The sequence below is a fragment of the Protobothrops mucrosquamatus genome, unplaced genomic scaffold, assembly GCF_001527695.2.
Source record: "Protobothrops mucrosquamatus isolate PMUCROS unplaced genomic scaffold, P.Mucros_1.0 scaffold35, whole genome shotgun sequence".
Taxonomy (NCBI): Eukaryota; Metazoa; Chordata; class Lepidosauria; order Squamata; family Viperidae; genus Protobothrops; species Protobothrops mucrosquamatus.
This window is the reverse complement of record NW_015386419.1, coordinates 1,630,670-1,648,408: the sequence shown is the minus strand read 5'-3', so window position 1 is coordinate 1,648,408 and position 17,739 is coordinate 1,630,670. Positions and strand designations below refer to the sequence as shown.

The window sequence follows — 17,739 nt, the reverse complement described above, 5'->3', positions numbered from 1 at the left end:
TTATACAAAAAGCATCATGACTTTATATTGGACACTACAAAATTTTATCCTGAATTTTTTTTTTTAATCTTGTGGCTATAACTAAAACATTTTTAGAGGAAACATCAACCTAAATGGCTAAAACTCCATGGACAGAAAGGGAAACAAATATTGCAATCCCTAAGCTCGTTAGTCTGCTTCAGAACTGCTGAAAGAGTGTGCATTCTCAGAATGGCTGCATCCAATTTCTGGCTATGTCCTGCTTACACAATTTCTAGTGGGAGCCCTCTGTGTATTCCACATAAAATTAGATGCAGCTCATACTAAACCTTTCAGTTTGGTTTTGAGAGCCACAGCGTTAGCATTTTCATCCATTGAGCTCTCCATCCACCCTGAATAATTCTTTTTTTTTTTTTGCTTTTATTATTTCAAGTTATTTTTTATCATAATTCTCTCTCTGTTTTCCCCACTGAAGAATAGTCATGTTCTTGTCCTTTTCCCTCGAGCAGCCTGGCCTCAACCCTATAGCCTTACGGACTCCATTTTGTAAGTGCCAGTGTTACAAAACTAAAAATTAGAGTCACATGAACACAATCTAAATTTTTCTGCCCTGTGGGAGTTCATTCAATAGACATATGCTGGATTTTTATTTTAGCTTTCATGAAGTCTTCCTATTTCAGGCTGATCCCTCCTGCAACAAAATATACTAATTTTGTGTTTTTTCATTTGGTCCTGCCATGGCCTCTAGAGGTTTTTTTTTTTTAATGCGTAGCATCTTTTACCATGCTCTTTCATCTCCATTATTTCCTTCTGTTACTGGTTGACAGACTCAAAGATATGCCTTCCTCTTCTGAACTTTCCTGCCATATATCTCAGGTCTTTCTCCTAATATCTGGACTTCTCCATCAGTTATGAAAGTCTTCTGTTCTTCCTGCATAAGTTATCCAATTATTGGGGCAGTGGTTATCATCACAAAGGAAACATTCTTCTTTTCAGTGCACATGGTGTGTGCTACAAGCTATCATGCACCAGGTGCCCCCAGGAGAAGTAAGGACCTGTATAAGGATACCCTGTAATTGTTGGGCTGCCTGGAAGTCCCAGTTTTGCTCATCTTCGGCTACACTTTACAAGCATGGTTCATCACATTTGAACCTGATCCTCAAGGTTCAAAGATCAGAAAAATCCATCAGTCATTCTTGCATCAAGAAGCCTCTTTGGTTAGGTAGCAGGTTACAGACAATCTCACTGAAGGTCAATTCTTCAGGCTTTGGTCACTAACACAATTCATCAGTGACACAATTATTTCTGGCTGGAAAGGTCACCTCTGATTCTTTTTCATTTGACACTTTGGGCTTATAGTTGACTCATTGCAGCATCTCAGTAAGCTGAAGTTCCTGGAATTTGGGGAGGCAATCAGTGCTTTTTGGAGGCAAAGCATCCAGATAATATTAAACAATGATTTTTGTACTACATTGACCATATGGTTCGTGGTTGATATGGCACTGATAGGCCTCACATTCCATATTATTCTAGTAATCCCTGCATCTGAAAAATGTTCTTGCAGGCTGCAGCCTTCAGCTATGGTTCTAATCATATATCAATGGGTGTCTTGAAATTGAATTCCTCCCCCTCCTCCCACATGTACGTCTTGAGGTCTTTACCTCAGCAGCAAGTGCAGGATAAATTCCATATATATGATTCCTGTGAAGCAGATATTTACAGTATCTTTTTACTGATTCCCTTTCTGATTGGAGATTGTCACCCCATGATAACATGGATAGCCATGATTCATTCTTCTTTGTGTCTTTTTAAGCCTTATTAAACAATTCCCAATCTTCTCTCTTTCCAACAGCTATACTTCCAGGATCACATTTCTCTTCCCCTTACAGGCTGGAGAATTCCATTCTGCCTTACAAAGAAAAAGAGGTCTTTTCAGAAACCATCCACAATGGCTTCTCATGAAGTTAAATGGTGGGAATTGCATGAAGAAAAAGGAAGAATATCCCAATTCTTCTGCAATGTCATCATATTTTTGCCCTTATATTTAACTAAGCATGCCTTGGCACTTATTTCCATAAGCTTATAGCTTACGTGAATCTCTACTTCTATTTTTCAACATGTGGTACTTCCGTCACTATTAAGGTATTATGTCAAAAGGACTGATTTTCCTCTGTTCCCTGGTATACCTGCTGATTCTTGATTTTGTCCATTATTTTCTCTGGCTTAATTCCAGAGCCTTTTCAGCCCACAGTTACTGCCCTTATTCATCTCTTATTGTGAAAGATACTAGCGGTAGCTGTGATCTTGGCTCACCAACAGGGAGGCTTGTGTGTCTAGCACAGAGATTCTTCCTGTCTCTTAACTTTGACAGATCACTTTTCTCTCAAGTTTGGAAAAGTAATTGCCTTCCACTTGGACAAAATGGCCTTATTCCAAAGAGACCACTATCTATGGTGCAATTTCTCTCCCCAACACTTTTCCAAATGATATTTAGTAAACATCAAGCAGGATGCCTATTTCAGCTTCACACCTACTTTATGACAGTTGTAGCAGCAGTTTGCAGCTTTCTGATTCACCAGGAATGTGCCTATGACTTAAAGATAATCCTTGAGTTACAACTGTACTTGAGCCTGAAATTACGAATATAAATCGCATCATATGAACCGGTCCCAATTTTTTGACAGTTTTTGTGGTAATTGTTAAGGGAATGCCATGGTCATAGAGTGAATCATTTTTTCCCAATGGGCATTTTTGCTGGAGACCAAAGATAAATGCAAGAAACCAGCAAGGATATTGCGAATCGTGACGGTGGGATGCTGCAAACAGCAATAAAAGTGAGCCAAATGCCAAGCACCAATAACACAATGACATGACTGGGAGGGGGGGGCAGTGAAGCTGTTGTAACTTCAAAAACATGTTATAAGTAGTTTTTGGAGGGTCCATCATACCTGAACTGTCATTAAGTGATTGGTCATAAGTCAAGGACTACCTGACTTATGGATTCTGCCTTGCAATTTCATGGAACACATGAACTGGAACTTTTCTTTCGGAGAGGTGCAGAAGTTGGGCTGCTTAGGCTTGCTCTGCATGTACCTCTCCTCTCTTATACAGCCACATTAGCCTTTATTATTATTATTAATAATAATAATAATAATAATAATAATAATAATAATAATAATAATAATAATAATAATAATAATAATAATAATAATAATAATAATAATAAAGTTGGAAGGGACCTTGGAGGTCATCTAGTCCAACCCCCTGCTCAGATAGGAAACCCTATATCAGGGGTGTCAAACTGCCGGCCCGCAAGCCGGACACATCATCCGGAAGCCGTGCCCACCCCATTGCTGGCAATGGCAAAACCGTCCCGATACGTTGCGCAACGTCACGTGACATCGCGAGTTTGACAGGTCTGCCCTATACCATTTCAGACAGATGGCTGTCCAGTCTCTTCTTAAAAACTTCCGGTGTTGGAGCATTCACAGCTTCTGGAGGCAGGTTGTTCCACTGATTAATTGTTCTAACTGTCAGGAAATTCCTTATACCTCAAGAGTGAAGAATTTTTAGTTGCTGCACTTTTTTCCTAATTATTTTTAGCTGCCAAAGCTCACAATAGTGAGAGTGACACTATAATATGCCAATGGAAGGGCTGTGGCCAGAGATTTTTCCTATTTTTCTTAATCCCTGTGGGAAACTTGGCAGTGAATCAGTCATGTTATTTGATATTTTGCTAATAAATTTCAATAGTGCAATCTTGGGAGGGCATACAAGCTACATAATAGTTTTTTTTAAAGTAAATAAAGTACAATCAGAGTTCTGAAAAGGAAAATGAGCACAAATAGTAAAAAAAATCAAATTAAGGCAATAGTAGCAAAATTAAGTCTAAATATATACTCAGTATATATACTCAAGTACATAGTGCACACTAAGTATATAGATCCACCTTCGTAGCACCCGTGATGCCATTTGTTTCCTAATAGCTGAAGTCCTATGAAAAAAGGTTGCCACTTTATATATGTGTGAGTTTAAATCTGATAAAAGAGGGCTGGATACTTGTTTGGAAGAGGGTTTGTAAGTTAATGTCATGAGTCTCCAGAAACAGTACAAGACTCAGCAGATCCAGAAAAGCGTGGACATTGGTATTTATCATATGGGACATTAGCATACAGGTAATCCTCAACTTACAACAGTTCTTTTAGTGACCGAAGTTACAACAGCACTGAAAAAAGTATCTTATGACCGTTTTTCACACTTAGACCATTGCAGCATCCCCAGGGTCACGTGATCAAAATTCAGACGCATGACAACTGACTCATATTTGATGATGATTCTAGTGTCCCCGGGGTCATGGGATCACCTTTTGTGACCTTCTGACAAGCAAAGTCAGTGGGGAAGCCAGATTCAGTTAACCACCGTGTTATTAACTTAACAATGGCAGTGACTTAACAAATATGGCAAGAAAGGTCCTAAAATGGGTCAAACTCACTTAACAAAAAAAAAATTGAGCTCCCTTGTGGTCATAAACTGAGGACTACCTATTTATCTTGCATGATTGGAGACTCTGGCATTTGAATGCCAGGCATTTATTACTTTATTTATTAAATGTTTATGCCACCCATTTCCCCTACAAGACTGAAGAAAAGCAATGAAAAAATGAGAGATCAGAGGCAAGAGAAAAGAAATAAAGAAAAAAAAAAGAAATAAGGAGAAGAGAGGAGCATAAAACGGAGAGGAAATTCCTTAGGAAAACATTGAGCAGAAATCTATGGAAAACAAAGAATAGGGAGAATAAGAGAAAAGAGAGGAAATTTTCCTCCAGCAACTGTTTCCTGTGGTCCAGCATTCCTGCCTTTTTCTGTTCCTTTTCCTGTTTTTCCTGAAAGTGACTTTTCTTTATCCTGTACAAGGGTTCTAATGTACCCAGTCTCCACAATAAGCTAAATCTAAATTTCTAACCGTTCTAAATTATGCCCCACGGAACTTCTAACACAACTCTTGCTGTTCCAAACTACTTTTTAAAACTAATTTCCCTTCAAACAGAAAATATATATATATACTATAGTAACAAGGTTCAATGCCTTACCCTCAGAGCTGCTGGAAAAGTAGCCTAGCCACTTCCCTTGTCTGGATGGACTCTGCACATGTAGATATCATAAATTTAGTTCACCATTCTAGCTATTGCCCTGCCTACTATGCCAGGACTAGCCATCAGCATTGCCGTTCCCTCTCCTTATAGGGGATGGACCATATCTGAGACTGTACAGATTTTACTAGCATACATCTCCATTGAAATCTTTAAGAACATTGTTAAATTCTCTCTGGAAATATTTTAAGAGCGTTGCTACAGGACTGATTTGCAAGCCGGGGGGGGGGGAGAGGTAAAAACAGCAAATGTTGTTAGTAAGAGGTTTTTAAAAAGCATCTTGATAAATCTTACGTTGAGCCTTCACAGTGGTCTTCTAAGTGGAATTGAAGGAGGTTTCCCTTTGCACCCTTCTCAGCCCTTCTCTTTTGTAGTTAGCTCAATGTTTTTGGGAGACGCCAGGCTGGCCCATTTTCCCTTTTGGGATACCTGGGATTTCCTTCCACACCTGTTCTGGAAGGAATGGACCAGTGAAGTAATTGCATTCTTCACTGCCTGATGCTTTTAAAAGGTTATATAATTGATACCTTACTTCCCCTCTCCCCCAAAACTGAGCAAGAAGGACATGTTTCGCCACCGAAAGGAAAATATTTTCGAAATAGTATCGCATCATGCAGAAATGGGCGTTTTAACACTGACTCACTTCTGCAATTCAGCCGACTGTTAGCTGAATGTTCAGTTCCATATTCATTTCATCTTTCATTCCCACCAATTGAAAACATTTGGGCTGTTTCTCATCTCAAGAATGCTAACGCCAAATGTTTGTTATACAACTCGGCCATTGTGTAATTTGGGTTTTTGGTGCAGAGCAATATGAAAGGGATATTAAAAGGTACGGGCACTGCTGCATGGCTGGCAGCTATTTTTACTGCCGTACTGTGGACATCAGTCATCTGCATTGGTCTTGCATTACGGACAGTTTGGCAAAAATGTCAGAATAGGACAGTCGCCTTTCTATGTCCCTTAGACGTATATATGCCACCTTGTCCAGAAGCCAGTGTGCATTTTTGTTTATTTTGTGCTGAAGGTTATCCTTCCCAGCATTTTGTGTTTTGAAGTGGAGTGCTGTCTGATGGACATCTTGTGCATTAAAAAGCACTTGCAAAACAACACATGCTTGATGAGTGCGTTGATGCGAGTGGCAAACAACTGTGCCCATGGCTTTCACAAAGTACATTTGCAGAGCTTAGGATGGATAAGTTTATAGCACTTTAGGACTATTTGTGAGGTTGGAACTCTTCCAAAGAAAAAAAAAGAAAAAGTGAAAAGGCATATATTATTGTTTATAATCTGCTTTATTCAGCCAAACCTTTTCCCCAACAGCCCCCTGGATTGCCGTTTAAATCCTCTGGTGCCTTAAACTACTGATTCTGAAAACAGTTAATGCATATTCAAGCTAAGCTTGGCATCTACTGCAGGAAATCACTTTAATTGAGAAGCATTAAATGTTAAAATGATTAAAATATATAAAGCCAACATGGTGTATATGAAGAGCACAGCTCGCAGCTTCAGAGCGTACCTTGGCTCAGCTTGCCAAAAGCTTGAGCTTCTGAGGCTGATGTAGTGGAAGAATTCCTTAAAATGAAAGCCGGTCCATTTCTTTGGCTTATTATAACCCTGAATGCCTTACAAAAGGCAGCCAGCAAAACTTTAACAGCAGTGTCAGATATGATGTTTTGCTAGCCTTATTTTTACGTTCTTCAGCAGTATTTTGTTCAGAATGACCTTTCACGAGAGAAGGAGGGATGTTCACGTCTATTCCTAATTTTAACACGTGACCACAAGCTTCCCACATTAACTTTCACCTTTTGCAGATGTAAATTTGCCCATTGCAAGCTGCATTTACATAGAAGGGATCATAATTAGAAAGAGGGAAAATAACTCTGATTCTGGGAGGGAGGGGTTAGATGATATTATCCAGTTTTGAACTCAGTTTTCTAACATCTGCCAATAATAAAGAAATGATTGTGTAGATACTTTAAAAAAAAAAAAAAAAAAGCCCAGTAGTTGAATTTTGGGAGAGAAGGGGGGAAAGTCTCCCTTTATTGTCATTGAAATTGACATTTTAAAATATTCCAAATGGTGTTATGCAGGTACCAAAATAAATCCATTCTGAAACTCAAAGTTGTAACAATTGTGATAAAGACTACATTACAATAAGTAAAATGTCTATGGAGATTCTCAGTCATCCAGGACATAGTTATCTCAAAGGTGCTTTGTCACGAGGCTCTCTTGTTTTTCTTTGAAAATGTTTCACTTTTCATCCAAGAAGCTTCTTCAGCTCTGACTGGATGATGGGGAATTGAAGGATTTTTACTCCTTGCAGATAGCTGGTCATTTTCATTCTTTTAGATCAGGGATGTCAAACTGCTGGCCCACAGGCCGGTTGCATCATGTGGAGGCTGTGCCCATCCTAGATCCGGCAATGCAAAAAAAGTTGTGATACATCTCAACGAGTGATGCAGTGAGTTTGACACCCGAGTTTTAGAGAGTCGTTGGGCCACCTGGAAATTTATGTGNGATGATGTCGGATCCCTCCCCCTCTGTTGAGAGAGGGCTGTTCAATTTTGACATAGATGGCCTCTTTGACCCCTCTTTCAAACCAGCAATCCTCTCTGTCCAAAGACTACATTTTGGACCAGCTGTCTACAAAGAATATAAATCCTTCCATTCCCCACCATCCAGTCAGAGCTGAAGAAGCTTCTTGGATGAGAAGCGAAACGTCTTCAAAGAAAAAAAAGAAAATCCAATTGCCTTATGAAAAAGTACTTTGGGATTACAATAAGTAGCATTAACATATATGCAAATATCAAAAGAACAGAGAGAAGCAAGCTGCTCTTTACAAAGTGATCTATGGCCCGCACTGTTCCTCACTCAAACTTTCAATATTGAAGAAAAATTGCTAGTCTCCTTGTTTGGCACACTAATTGGCCCCTGTAAAGAATGTGAAATGGGTCTTGGGAATTCTGTTTTTAGAGTGGCATGTTAAAATACATTCACCTGGATAATTATGATTGATTTTTCTACACGTGTGTGTATATGTGTATATGTGTGTGTCTACATAACGTTTTTCAAATGATGAATAGCATAATGAAAAAAATTGGATATACTGAATTAGAAAAGGCAAAGGCAAAGAACTGAGTTTCAGTATGCTTTAAGCCAGCCAATTGATTATATTACTGCACAAAATACAAAAAGCTTAGATTTCTAAACAGATAGACATATATCATAATTCCAACATATATATTATACTGTGGTAATACATATATTACTACATCGAATTATCAACTGATTACATACATGAGTAATGAAGTCATTTATTATATCCTGTTTAATCGCCCGGTTTTGCCAATCTTTCTCCACATTTTCAGCAGGTGGAAAGCCAGGCTAGGTCAGCACAGGCCGAGTCTTGATCTGCCAATCTCAATGCATGAGCCCTGAAGTTATCAGGAGGCTTGAATGAGTTTGAAGATCACTTATTGCTGGCAGTTGTGTAAGATTTCTTTATACATTCTTACCTGATTTATGAAGTTGGAGAATTTGCTTACATTACATTACAATGTGTGTGTTTGTGTGTAGGACAATATAGATTTCCCTGTCCAACTCTTAGGTGCTACCTCCAGAGTTCTCAAATTTTCTTATCAAATTTCATTTTCAATGTGACAACATTAAAAGATTAAATATGCAGAATAATCACGTTAACTGTATTTAAATGACAGTTACACTTACATTTAGTGAAAATTATTCTGGGTTTTATCCCAGCTTGCTTTTGATTTAGGCTTTGCCTAGTTTGGGGAGAATGGCCCATGGCATGCCCAGCCAATGTCAAATCTGCCCCCTTGCATGAATTCACACACACCTCAGAAAAAAACTGTCTGTAAAGGTTTTGCCAATGAGTTCCAAAAGAAAGTTGAAATAAATTTGATTATTAACAACAGCTGTGTTGTTTTGAGTATTCTGAGCTGTTCTGAAGGCTGCAGTGGGAGTTTTGTTTTCAGATGTATGATTGATATTTTTTTAAATAAAAAAAACACCACATTTCCCCCCAACCATGGCAGCAATAGAGACCAACTACATCTCTGCTGCTGCTGGCTTTCACTAAATAGAGTAATATGGGTGATACAGTGGTGACAGTTACCAAGCTGGCCATTGAGAATTCTGCAGTGCTATTTTTTCTGGGCAAACAAAAGGAAAAAAAACTGCTCACAGACGCAAGCCTGATGAAATATAATATTGTGATGATAAATTTAGATTTCAGGGGATTGAATTACATGTTTGTCAAACGTTCTGTGGATAATCTGTAAAAAGAGGCAATAAATGAAGGTCAAAGATGTACACAAAGGGTGCATATGTATCTTTCTGTACACAGTATTCTGCTTCGGCTTTTAACCCTGTAAATTGTAAATAGAAGAAAATATCACTGCTAATATTATGCCAATAGTTTGGGTTGGCTTGCTGAGCTTTGATGTGTGTTTACCCTCTGTGCATGCTCTATGACCTGCTTAAAGGCTGCATTTATATGTAGGTTTTGCTGGTTTCCATTTGTGTATCTACTGTTGTTATATTAATGTGTCCATGCACGAATAAAGTATAAACTTCAGATGCTTTGTGTTCACAACAAAACACAATTTAAATTTAATGCATGACCCTATCCCAGAGGGCCCAACCAGGCAAATAGGAAATTTAGTGATGACATTTGTTTTCCAAAAATGTTATAGTCTCCAGGTTGACAGCTTCATATTGTAGAGCATTTAGCATTTAGTGCTCATGTGGTATAGCCAGACTGCAGAAAATCTTGGCAACCACTTGATGACAGCAAGGTGCTGAACTTTTTCTGAGCTTTTGTACTTCAAATATAATATGCTTGTATTTGTGTGTGTGTGTGTGTCAGTGTCTGTGTGTAGTTTTCTCTTTCTCTGCGTTAAAATGAATGTTTAATGCAAGACAGAAAAAGGCACATGAACCCTGGAGGCCATTTCATATTTATTTTACATAGAACTTTTGTTGTTGCTGTTGTTTTACATACACGTCATGCCAGCAGACAGAAGGCAAATACCAAGAAACTTGTTGGGTTTTCTTTTTATCCAAAGACACATGGCAATAAATACATTTCTTTCTCTCAAAATGTCACCTTGGAACTGTACAAAATTTGTCAACACAAGGAGATGGTTACAATGGGAGAGAGCAACCTGGGGGAGTTGCAGTAGAGGAGAGAGCTGTAAGAAATGCAGCAGCCTTGCTCTGAAGCTTTCCGAGCTTGAAACAGCCAAACCAAAAGGCAGCTTCACCTTGAGAGAGTTTTTAAATCTTAATCTCCTCTCTGTGCTGACAGATCTACACAGCTGAGAAATGGATGGGAAATCAGAGGAGTTCAGGATGCCTCAGTAGATACCACCCATGCTCTACTTCAGATGCAGAGGAAACCCTCTTTGTCCACGGAATTAGGTCAATATCATTTGTGGTCACTGATCTCTGTTTTCACATTTTATGTTTTATTTTTTACTGTTGGCAGGAAATGCTCTCTGTCTTTTAAAAGGACAATTGAAAAATCCCAGAACTAGAAACAGGCAGGAGACAACTAGTAATGTGCTTTTTTTTTTTCAACTTGAAGTTCAGCCATCATTATCAGAGCTCTACGAGAAGAGAACATAAAATACAATCTAGCAGGTTCTACTAAGCTGAATTTGTTCTCAGATCATGGTTTTCAAGTACTAAAGTGCAGTAAATTAAATAGGAGAGTCATGCCGTTACCCTTGCATCATTTTATAAGTTGCTGTAGAGTTCAGGTATATGTAAAACTCCTAGAAGAGTCTTGCCTAGAAACACCTATTATATAAGGGGCAATATTCTGTAAACTCAGATAAATCTATAGTCATGAGAAATATTAAATGGACATGGGTAGTAAAATGTAGCGATCAATTTGATCCTCTTGGTAGGAAGAGAAAAAAAGTGCTATGATTCTATCTCAGATCAGTTTTGGGCAGACGATATTGTCTGTGTGAAACTATGTTTTTAAATCCTTTTAAAAGGATTTAAATTTAAGTTTTATTAGACTTTTGGGGGCAAAATATAATTTATGCTTAGTACAAAGCATGTCTTAATAGGTAGTTTATTAGTCATTGGGTTGTTATGAAAGATAACATGATGACTTAATGTATACAGAAGTATTCATCTTACAATAAATTCTGCCTAATAGATTAATATCATTGGTTGCAAATAAACTATCTAAACCCACCTTCCCCAACTGGGTATTTTCCTCTAGATGTGTTGGAATGTTCCTCCCATCATCCACAGCCAGCACACCCAATTACAGTGCATGTTGAAGATGACAAAGTGTGGTACTGTAATTCAACACATTGCTGGCTTGGAAGGGGGTGATTTAAAGCAAAGTCTAATGCAGGCATTCTCTAGGGTGTTAAAGATGAAACCAATAAAATCTACCTAATGAAATCTATCTGCCTTATCAGCCTTAGTGCACATATGTCCAAAAGCTCTGTATTGACTTTTCTAGGAATTTTACAAAGAACTGAAAACAAGATCCATGCAGAAGCAAACTGCTGTTAAAAGTTTGTCATTCTTACACATGTGATAGCCTGCTCATCCTTTGCTGCATCAAATCCCTCAGTAAAGAGCAGATTATATCATACAGTAAGGATGGGCAAGTCATTGGGCTGCATGTGGCCATCCAAGCCATTTTATGTTGATCCCAGGGAACCTAGAAATCATGTGATTACAGTGACAAAGAGCCAAGAAAGAGATGGAATTTTCCAAGTGAAAGAATATGTTACTGAACAAGTCTCTCTTAGAATTAACCCTACCCCTCCAATATTTATATTAAGAAACTGTCAACCTCTTCCAAATGAAACACCTGAAATCCCAATCCTGCCCACTGCATTAACTCTGCCTACCTAGCTAGCATAGCTTTTGGCCAATTTGTATTTTTCAAGTAAACTTTGTTTTTTAAAAAGTCACTCCTACAGAGTCTGTAGAAGGTGAGTATTTAAAAGCATTTTAGACTCATGGCAATAAAATTGGCTCTAGATCGTACATAAGTGGTCTATGCTGGAAAAAGAAATCTGCCGTTCTTGGTTCTGGAATGGATTGAGCTATTAAATTTCCCAAATTACTTCTGGCATCTCCAAGATGTGTATTTTTCCTTTGTAAATAGTTGTAATGCATTTAAAGGCACATCTCCATTAAGAACTCCTAAGGTTTCGTCTCCTACAAAAGACCATTGTTTTGGGTACAGCTCTTACCCAAGGCAGATCATCAGTCTGCTGGGCTCAATACTATCCTTAGGTATCTCTCCAGGATTCTGCTGCTGAGCAACCTTGAAACTTTTGCCTTCCAAGCAGGGATACATTCACTGAGCAATAGTCCTTCCCCAGTTTATTTTTTACTGCAGAGTTAACCATTCATTTGTTTTATTTTGATAACAAACAGCTAAAGACAATGCATCAGGGGGTTGGGATTTGGATAATGGAAATTGGGAAGGCTGATGAAAGGTAAAAATGAATGTTCACATTTTTTTTATAAAAAATCATAGGTTGAAGCGGTACTAGGGAGATGTACAGTAGATGTAGACAATATAGAAAACATTGATATAATATTAATTCCAATGGGAGATGTCATTGTTCAATTCTAAATATGTTTTTTTTTTTCAAAATGAAATCCCATTGAGTCTCAAAGGGACTTACTCTCAGGAAAATGAGAATAGATTGCAGCTTTATTTGCAGAAAACAAAAAAATAACTTAAAGGGGCTTAACTTTTGGGGAAATCATGTATTTTTTTATTCCTTTAATTTTTTTGTGGATATATGCCATGCAAAACCTCTGCAATCTCGAAATATCCATCTATATGTAAGCTGAAGATGGCCATCTCTTTTGCCTTGGTGCTAATAAAGTCTGACAGGTGAATTTCACACTGATTTTTTTCTCTAGGATTTTCTTCTGTAGATAATGTGCTTGTGGTGGTTTGTCAATAACTGAAAAACAGCATTATATTAAATCTTTTCACATTTTAAACATTCAAAGTAATAGGTCGTGGAAAAGCTGCTTATACCAATTTTAAATTCTTCAGACAGTATTCCAACATGGGTATAACAGATTGATCTCGATGAAAAAGTTGTGTTACTGAAATAATTGCTTTTCCTCTTGAAAAATACAAGCTCTTTAGGAATGAAGTTGCATCAGTCACGGTATATGAGTCATAGTAAATGACAGGAACAAAAAGTAGTTCTGAAGCCTTAAAAGGAAGATATTGGGAATGGGAATGTATTCAGGATAATGATTAAGTTGGCTGGTGTATGCAGCAAAGCACAGTCATTTGTTTCTTTTGGGTTAATACAGGAGTACATAAATATTGGTTGGGTGTTTGTACTCTAAAGTTGTTCTTGTCCATCAGCTAAATTCAAGAACTTGTTTAATCAAATGTTGCAGCTTATCTTAGGGGTTCTGGCAACCAAACTAAGACTCAGTTTCCAAAACAGTGGGCATTTTATGTTTAGATAACACAGTAGGCTGCAAAAAGCTTCATGATAGAACCACATGCACCTGGAGAGAGGATAATGTGAAAGCAGAGTCCATGCATGGTCTTTTAGCCTAGCCTATTGTTAGAACAGCCTACTTTTCTTCATTAACTTTCATTTCCTCAATGTCTACTTTTATTATTATTAAACTATTGGAAGTAAATTAAAGACTGATTCTAAACCAACTACAATCGCTCAATTTTGATGAAAAATCAGACTCCTGTTCAGAAGCACGGTGAAATCATTTCATATAAAAGAATAGTATCCATTTTAGGTTTGTGTGATTCATATTCTTGGGTAAATTACAACTTATTAGTCTTGTAAGTAACTTGTAAGCTCCCTAACATAGAATCTGGGAGGAGAAACAGTTTCAGCTCTACCTTTCCATATAGAATCTGGAAAGGAAAGCAGTTTTATCAGAATAGCAGAGTTCCATTTTACTTATGAAATATATTCTTCACCTGATTAGATTTTGGAATGGCAGCCATGCAGAACAGTAAATGGACCAGACACGCATTTATGCTATCTACAAGGTATGTTGGAATGTATTTACTTCAGGGAACTAGTGATTTTCCACTTTTTTTTCTCTAGCAAAAATTGTTTTGTGGGAGGGTAAAGGATAAACACTTTCCAACATGGCAAAATGAAAACAGGCATTGATCTGAACCTCTGCAATGTGATAATTTGCTGTGTGCTGCCCAATTTCTATGCTTTTTCAAAATTAGCTCTCAATCCATAAAAAATATTTGATATAAAATTATTTCTAGGCAGTTGGAGACAAAACCTCAGAAAACAGAAAGTTGAGTGTTTTGTTGATACACACATATCTCAACACTGGCTCTGTCTGATCTGCTAAGATGTCACTGAAAAGCATTGTGCTTGAAGTAATAGGAACTCAATGGTTCTTCAGGAAAATTTGGCTCACACATGCAAAGGAATGCATGAACAAGTTCTCTAATTCTCAAGTCATACCTGTGTCACCTTGCTCATGTTATTCAGTGAATATAAGGCCATAATACTCACTACAAAGTGTTTGAAGTTCCAATTAATTTGTATAAGACCCCGGGGCAAAACAAAATTTAGAGTTTCAGAAAGCACTTCCAAGATATACGCTCTCCAGGCACAGAACTGCCTCAAACTTTATGTGTATGTGTTACCCTGATCTCAAATAATCTCTGAAAAGCTCCTTAGCAGCTTTCCAGTCTAGTTAATGACTTGCTTCAAATGATTGTCATGATATTTCTCTTTCATATTTTACCTACATTATAAAACTTTTATTTGTGAAGGCCTTTAGAATGATGTTAATCTCCTAAAAAAGGTTAATCAAATTAAACTTGCCCCCCTTTCCTCAGAGAAAACTTGGGGATTGCTACAACAGTATAAGTAATGAGGTTATAAATTGCTGCATTGCTTAGGAGAATGCCATAGTATTACATATGCTAAAAAAAAAAAAGACCCAGCATTGGACTTCATGCTGGATTACAGGCATTGTTAAACTCCTATACAAATTAATTTCACGTAAAGTAAATAATATTTTATTTTTCTGATCAGAATACACCTTGTGCTTAACTGGTATTCAGTTCATAGTTTGAAAGATTTTCACTACCATGAACTGACACCTAAAAGTAGTGGAAGGGTGTAAAATGCCTGTAATTATCTTTTTGTTGTGGATTTTAAACCCATGGTGCATTCCTACCAGCTGCAGGTCTATATTCTTTTTTTGTTGTAGTTGCATTCTTCTTGAATGACAATTGAGTGGTTGCCCAAAAAAGGGAGCTTGCTATGGGATCCCTGATTCCTGCTATATCCAATCAGGAACACAATTATAACCCCACTGCTTACTAAGATTGAGTTGGGGGCTCTGCTGTTGTATTTTTGCTTCTTCTTCTTTCTTTCTTTTTTGCCTCAGAGTAGCACATGGTTCACTTATCTGAGTGACAATAACAACTTTAGGAAGAATAATGACCACGCAGGGGTTGAAATCTAAAGAATCAGCAGGTCTTGCTTTTGGGTTGTTGCTGCTTCCTTGTAGCTGGATGTCAACCAGGAGAGAAGGCATCAGCAAAAGATCCCATGATCCAGTTGAAAGGCAATAACAGATGCCCAAAAGCTGTGATGTAGGTGAGAAACAAGGGCACCTCTAAGCTGCCTTACCATGTCTCCTTAATAAGGCATAATATAGAAAAGAAGTTGCAGGCGGAAATAAAAGTAGGAAGGGTAAAACTGCAACCATTTAGCAACTTTCTGTCCCTTCAGTAGCTGGAAATATTGCATTGATTTCTATTGCTTAGCTGGTTAGAGTCAAGCAAATGCAGGACAATGGTCATGCCGCCTGTGAGAAGATGTAGGGTTGTCAAGGAGCAAAAATCAGTTTAGTCATTTCCACATGTGCTAGGAGCCAACTGGGCAGCCGAGTCCCGCGAAGAGTCAGTGAATTTGTCCTTGTTTTAGCTGGCACCACTAACATCATACATAGACTAAACACAACAGTGTGCTGTATTCAGAAGCAGCTCCTCCTATCAGTCCCCTTTTTCAAATACAAAGCAAATAAAATATATATATATATATATATTTATACATTATATTATCATATTTTCTTTCAGCTTTACAGAAAAAAAATTGTGGATTCCCCTTCTAAAATAATGGACACTTTCATTGAAGATTGATTGTTGTCCCTTATTGGGGGTGGCTTAGCACGCTTTCAGGCCAAAAGAACAGGTCTGACTATGGCAAATCTGAAGGAAGCAGAATACTTTAAAAAGGAGGATGGTCCATTTCATCAAGCCAGGAGGCAGGACTTGTTGGAAAGTCTGGATAACCAACGCTGCTTCCAGTGGAAATATCAGAGGTTGGGCCCCCAGCCATAGCTCTGAATGTCTGGCTCACCCCCTGCCCTCCATGTGCTATTATTCCTAAATTATTGTCCATTGTGTATTCCAAACCATTTAGCAATGGAGTATGTGATGGAAGAGATGATATGGAAGCTGGAGATTGCGGGATTCCATAAGGGCTTCCATCCCTCAAGTCCTGATAGGATTGTCCTGTCCCATCCAGAGAGAAAGTACCGTTCAATAGTTGTCCACTAGCCACCTCACCAGCGTTGCTGTATATTCTATTGTGGCCCAGCTCTGAGAGGATTTGGTCTTCTGAAAAGAAACAAAATTTTAGTACAGAAGAAAACCCCTCTATCTGGTACACTCTGATCAAAGACTGAAAAAATCCTTTAAGTCAGGGATGAAGACTGGTAGACCTCTTAGGTATTGCAAGACTATATCTCATATCATCCCCTCATTGTCAGCCATGCTGATTTGAAATAATATAAAACAGAATCCAATAATATTTGAAAAAAAGTGTGCATTTTTCCATGCAGGGTTGTTATTTTTTTGCCACAAAGCTTTTATTTATTTATAAAACCTTTTATTTATAATACCTCAAGATTATTGATAAATCCCAATACTGAGCAATGCAGACTGCCTGGAATGAAACAGGTTGATATCCAGACATCCAGCTATTTCTACTGCTAAAGTACTTGTAGAAAATGATTTTGACATACGTAAAATGCGGATACAGCATTTTACCCTCTACAGTGTCAAAGTTTGGCTTGCATCTTGAAAAAACACTCGGATTTGACCAGCCCACTACGATATGGGCAACATTGAACTAAATTTGCACTGGCCATGGTAGATGTGCTGACGCCCTCTATAAGTGAGGCAAAATACCATCACCGAATTGTGATTGTGGGGCGGAAAAACAAACTATCCAACATATAGTGACAGAGTGCCAAAATAGATCCTATAATGGAGACTTTGCTGATTTCCTGACTGCAGCCAATGAAGCAAAAAATTATATCTGTAATCTAGACATATGTTTATAATATTTTATATTATTATCTCTTGTATTTTTTTTTAACCAAAATGTGATGTGAATGTGCCATACAATAAATAATAATAAAACTCCCCAGATAAGCAAGATCTCCTGAACCAAAATCTGTGCTGAAGTCAATTATGAACCAATTTAAAGGCCACCAAATTTGCTCCTGATTGCCACTTGCCATCTATATTCTTTTAAGTATATAGATGCTAT

The 17,739-nt window shown here is 37.8% G+C and overlaps 1 protein-coding gene across 1 annotated transcript in view; it reads right to left on the bottom strand.

The window, feature by feature from the left end:
* Positions 1-16,410: 16,410 nt before the first annotated feature.
* LHX4 (LIM homeobox 4) overlaps positions 16,411-17,739 on the bottom strand; it is a 54,625-nt gene continuing 53,296 nt past the window's right edge. Inside the window, exon 6 of the mRNA XM_029283203.1 lies at positions 16,411-16,802. Coding sequence (XP_029139036.1) covers positions 16,411-16,802 — 392 coding nt within the window. The remainder of the gene's footprint in view (positions 16,803-17,739) is intronic.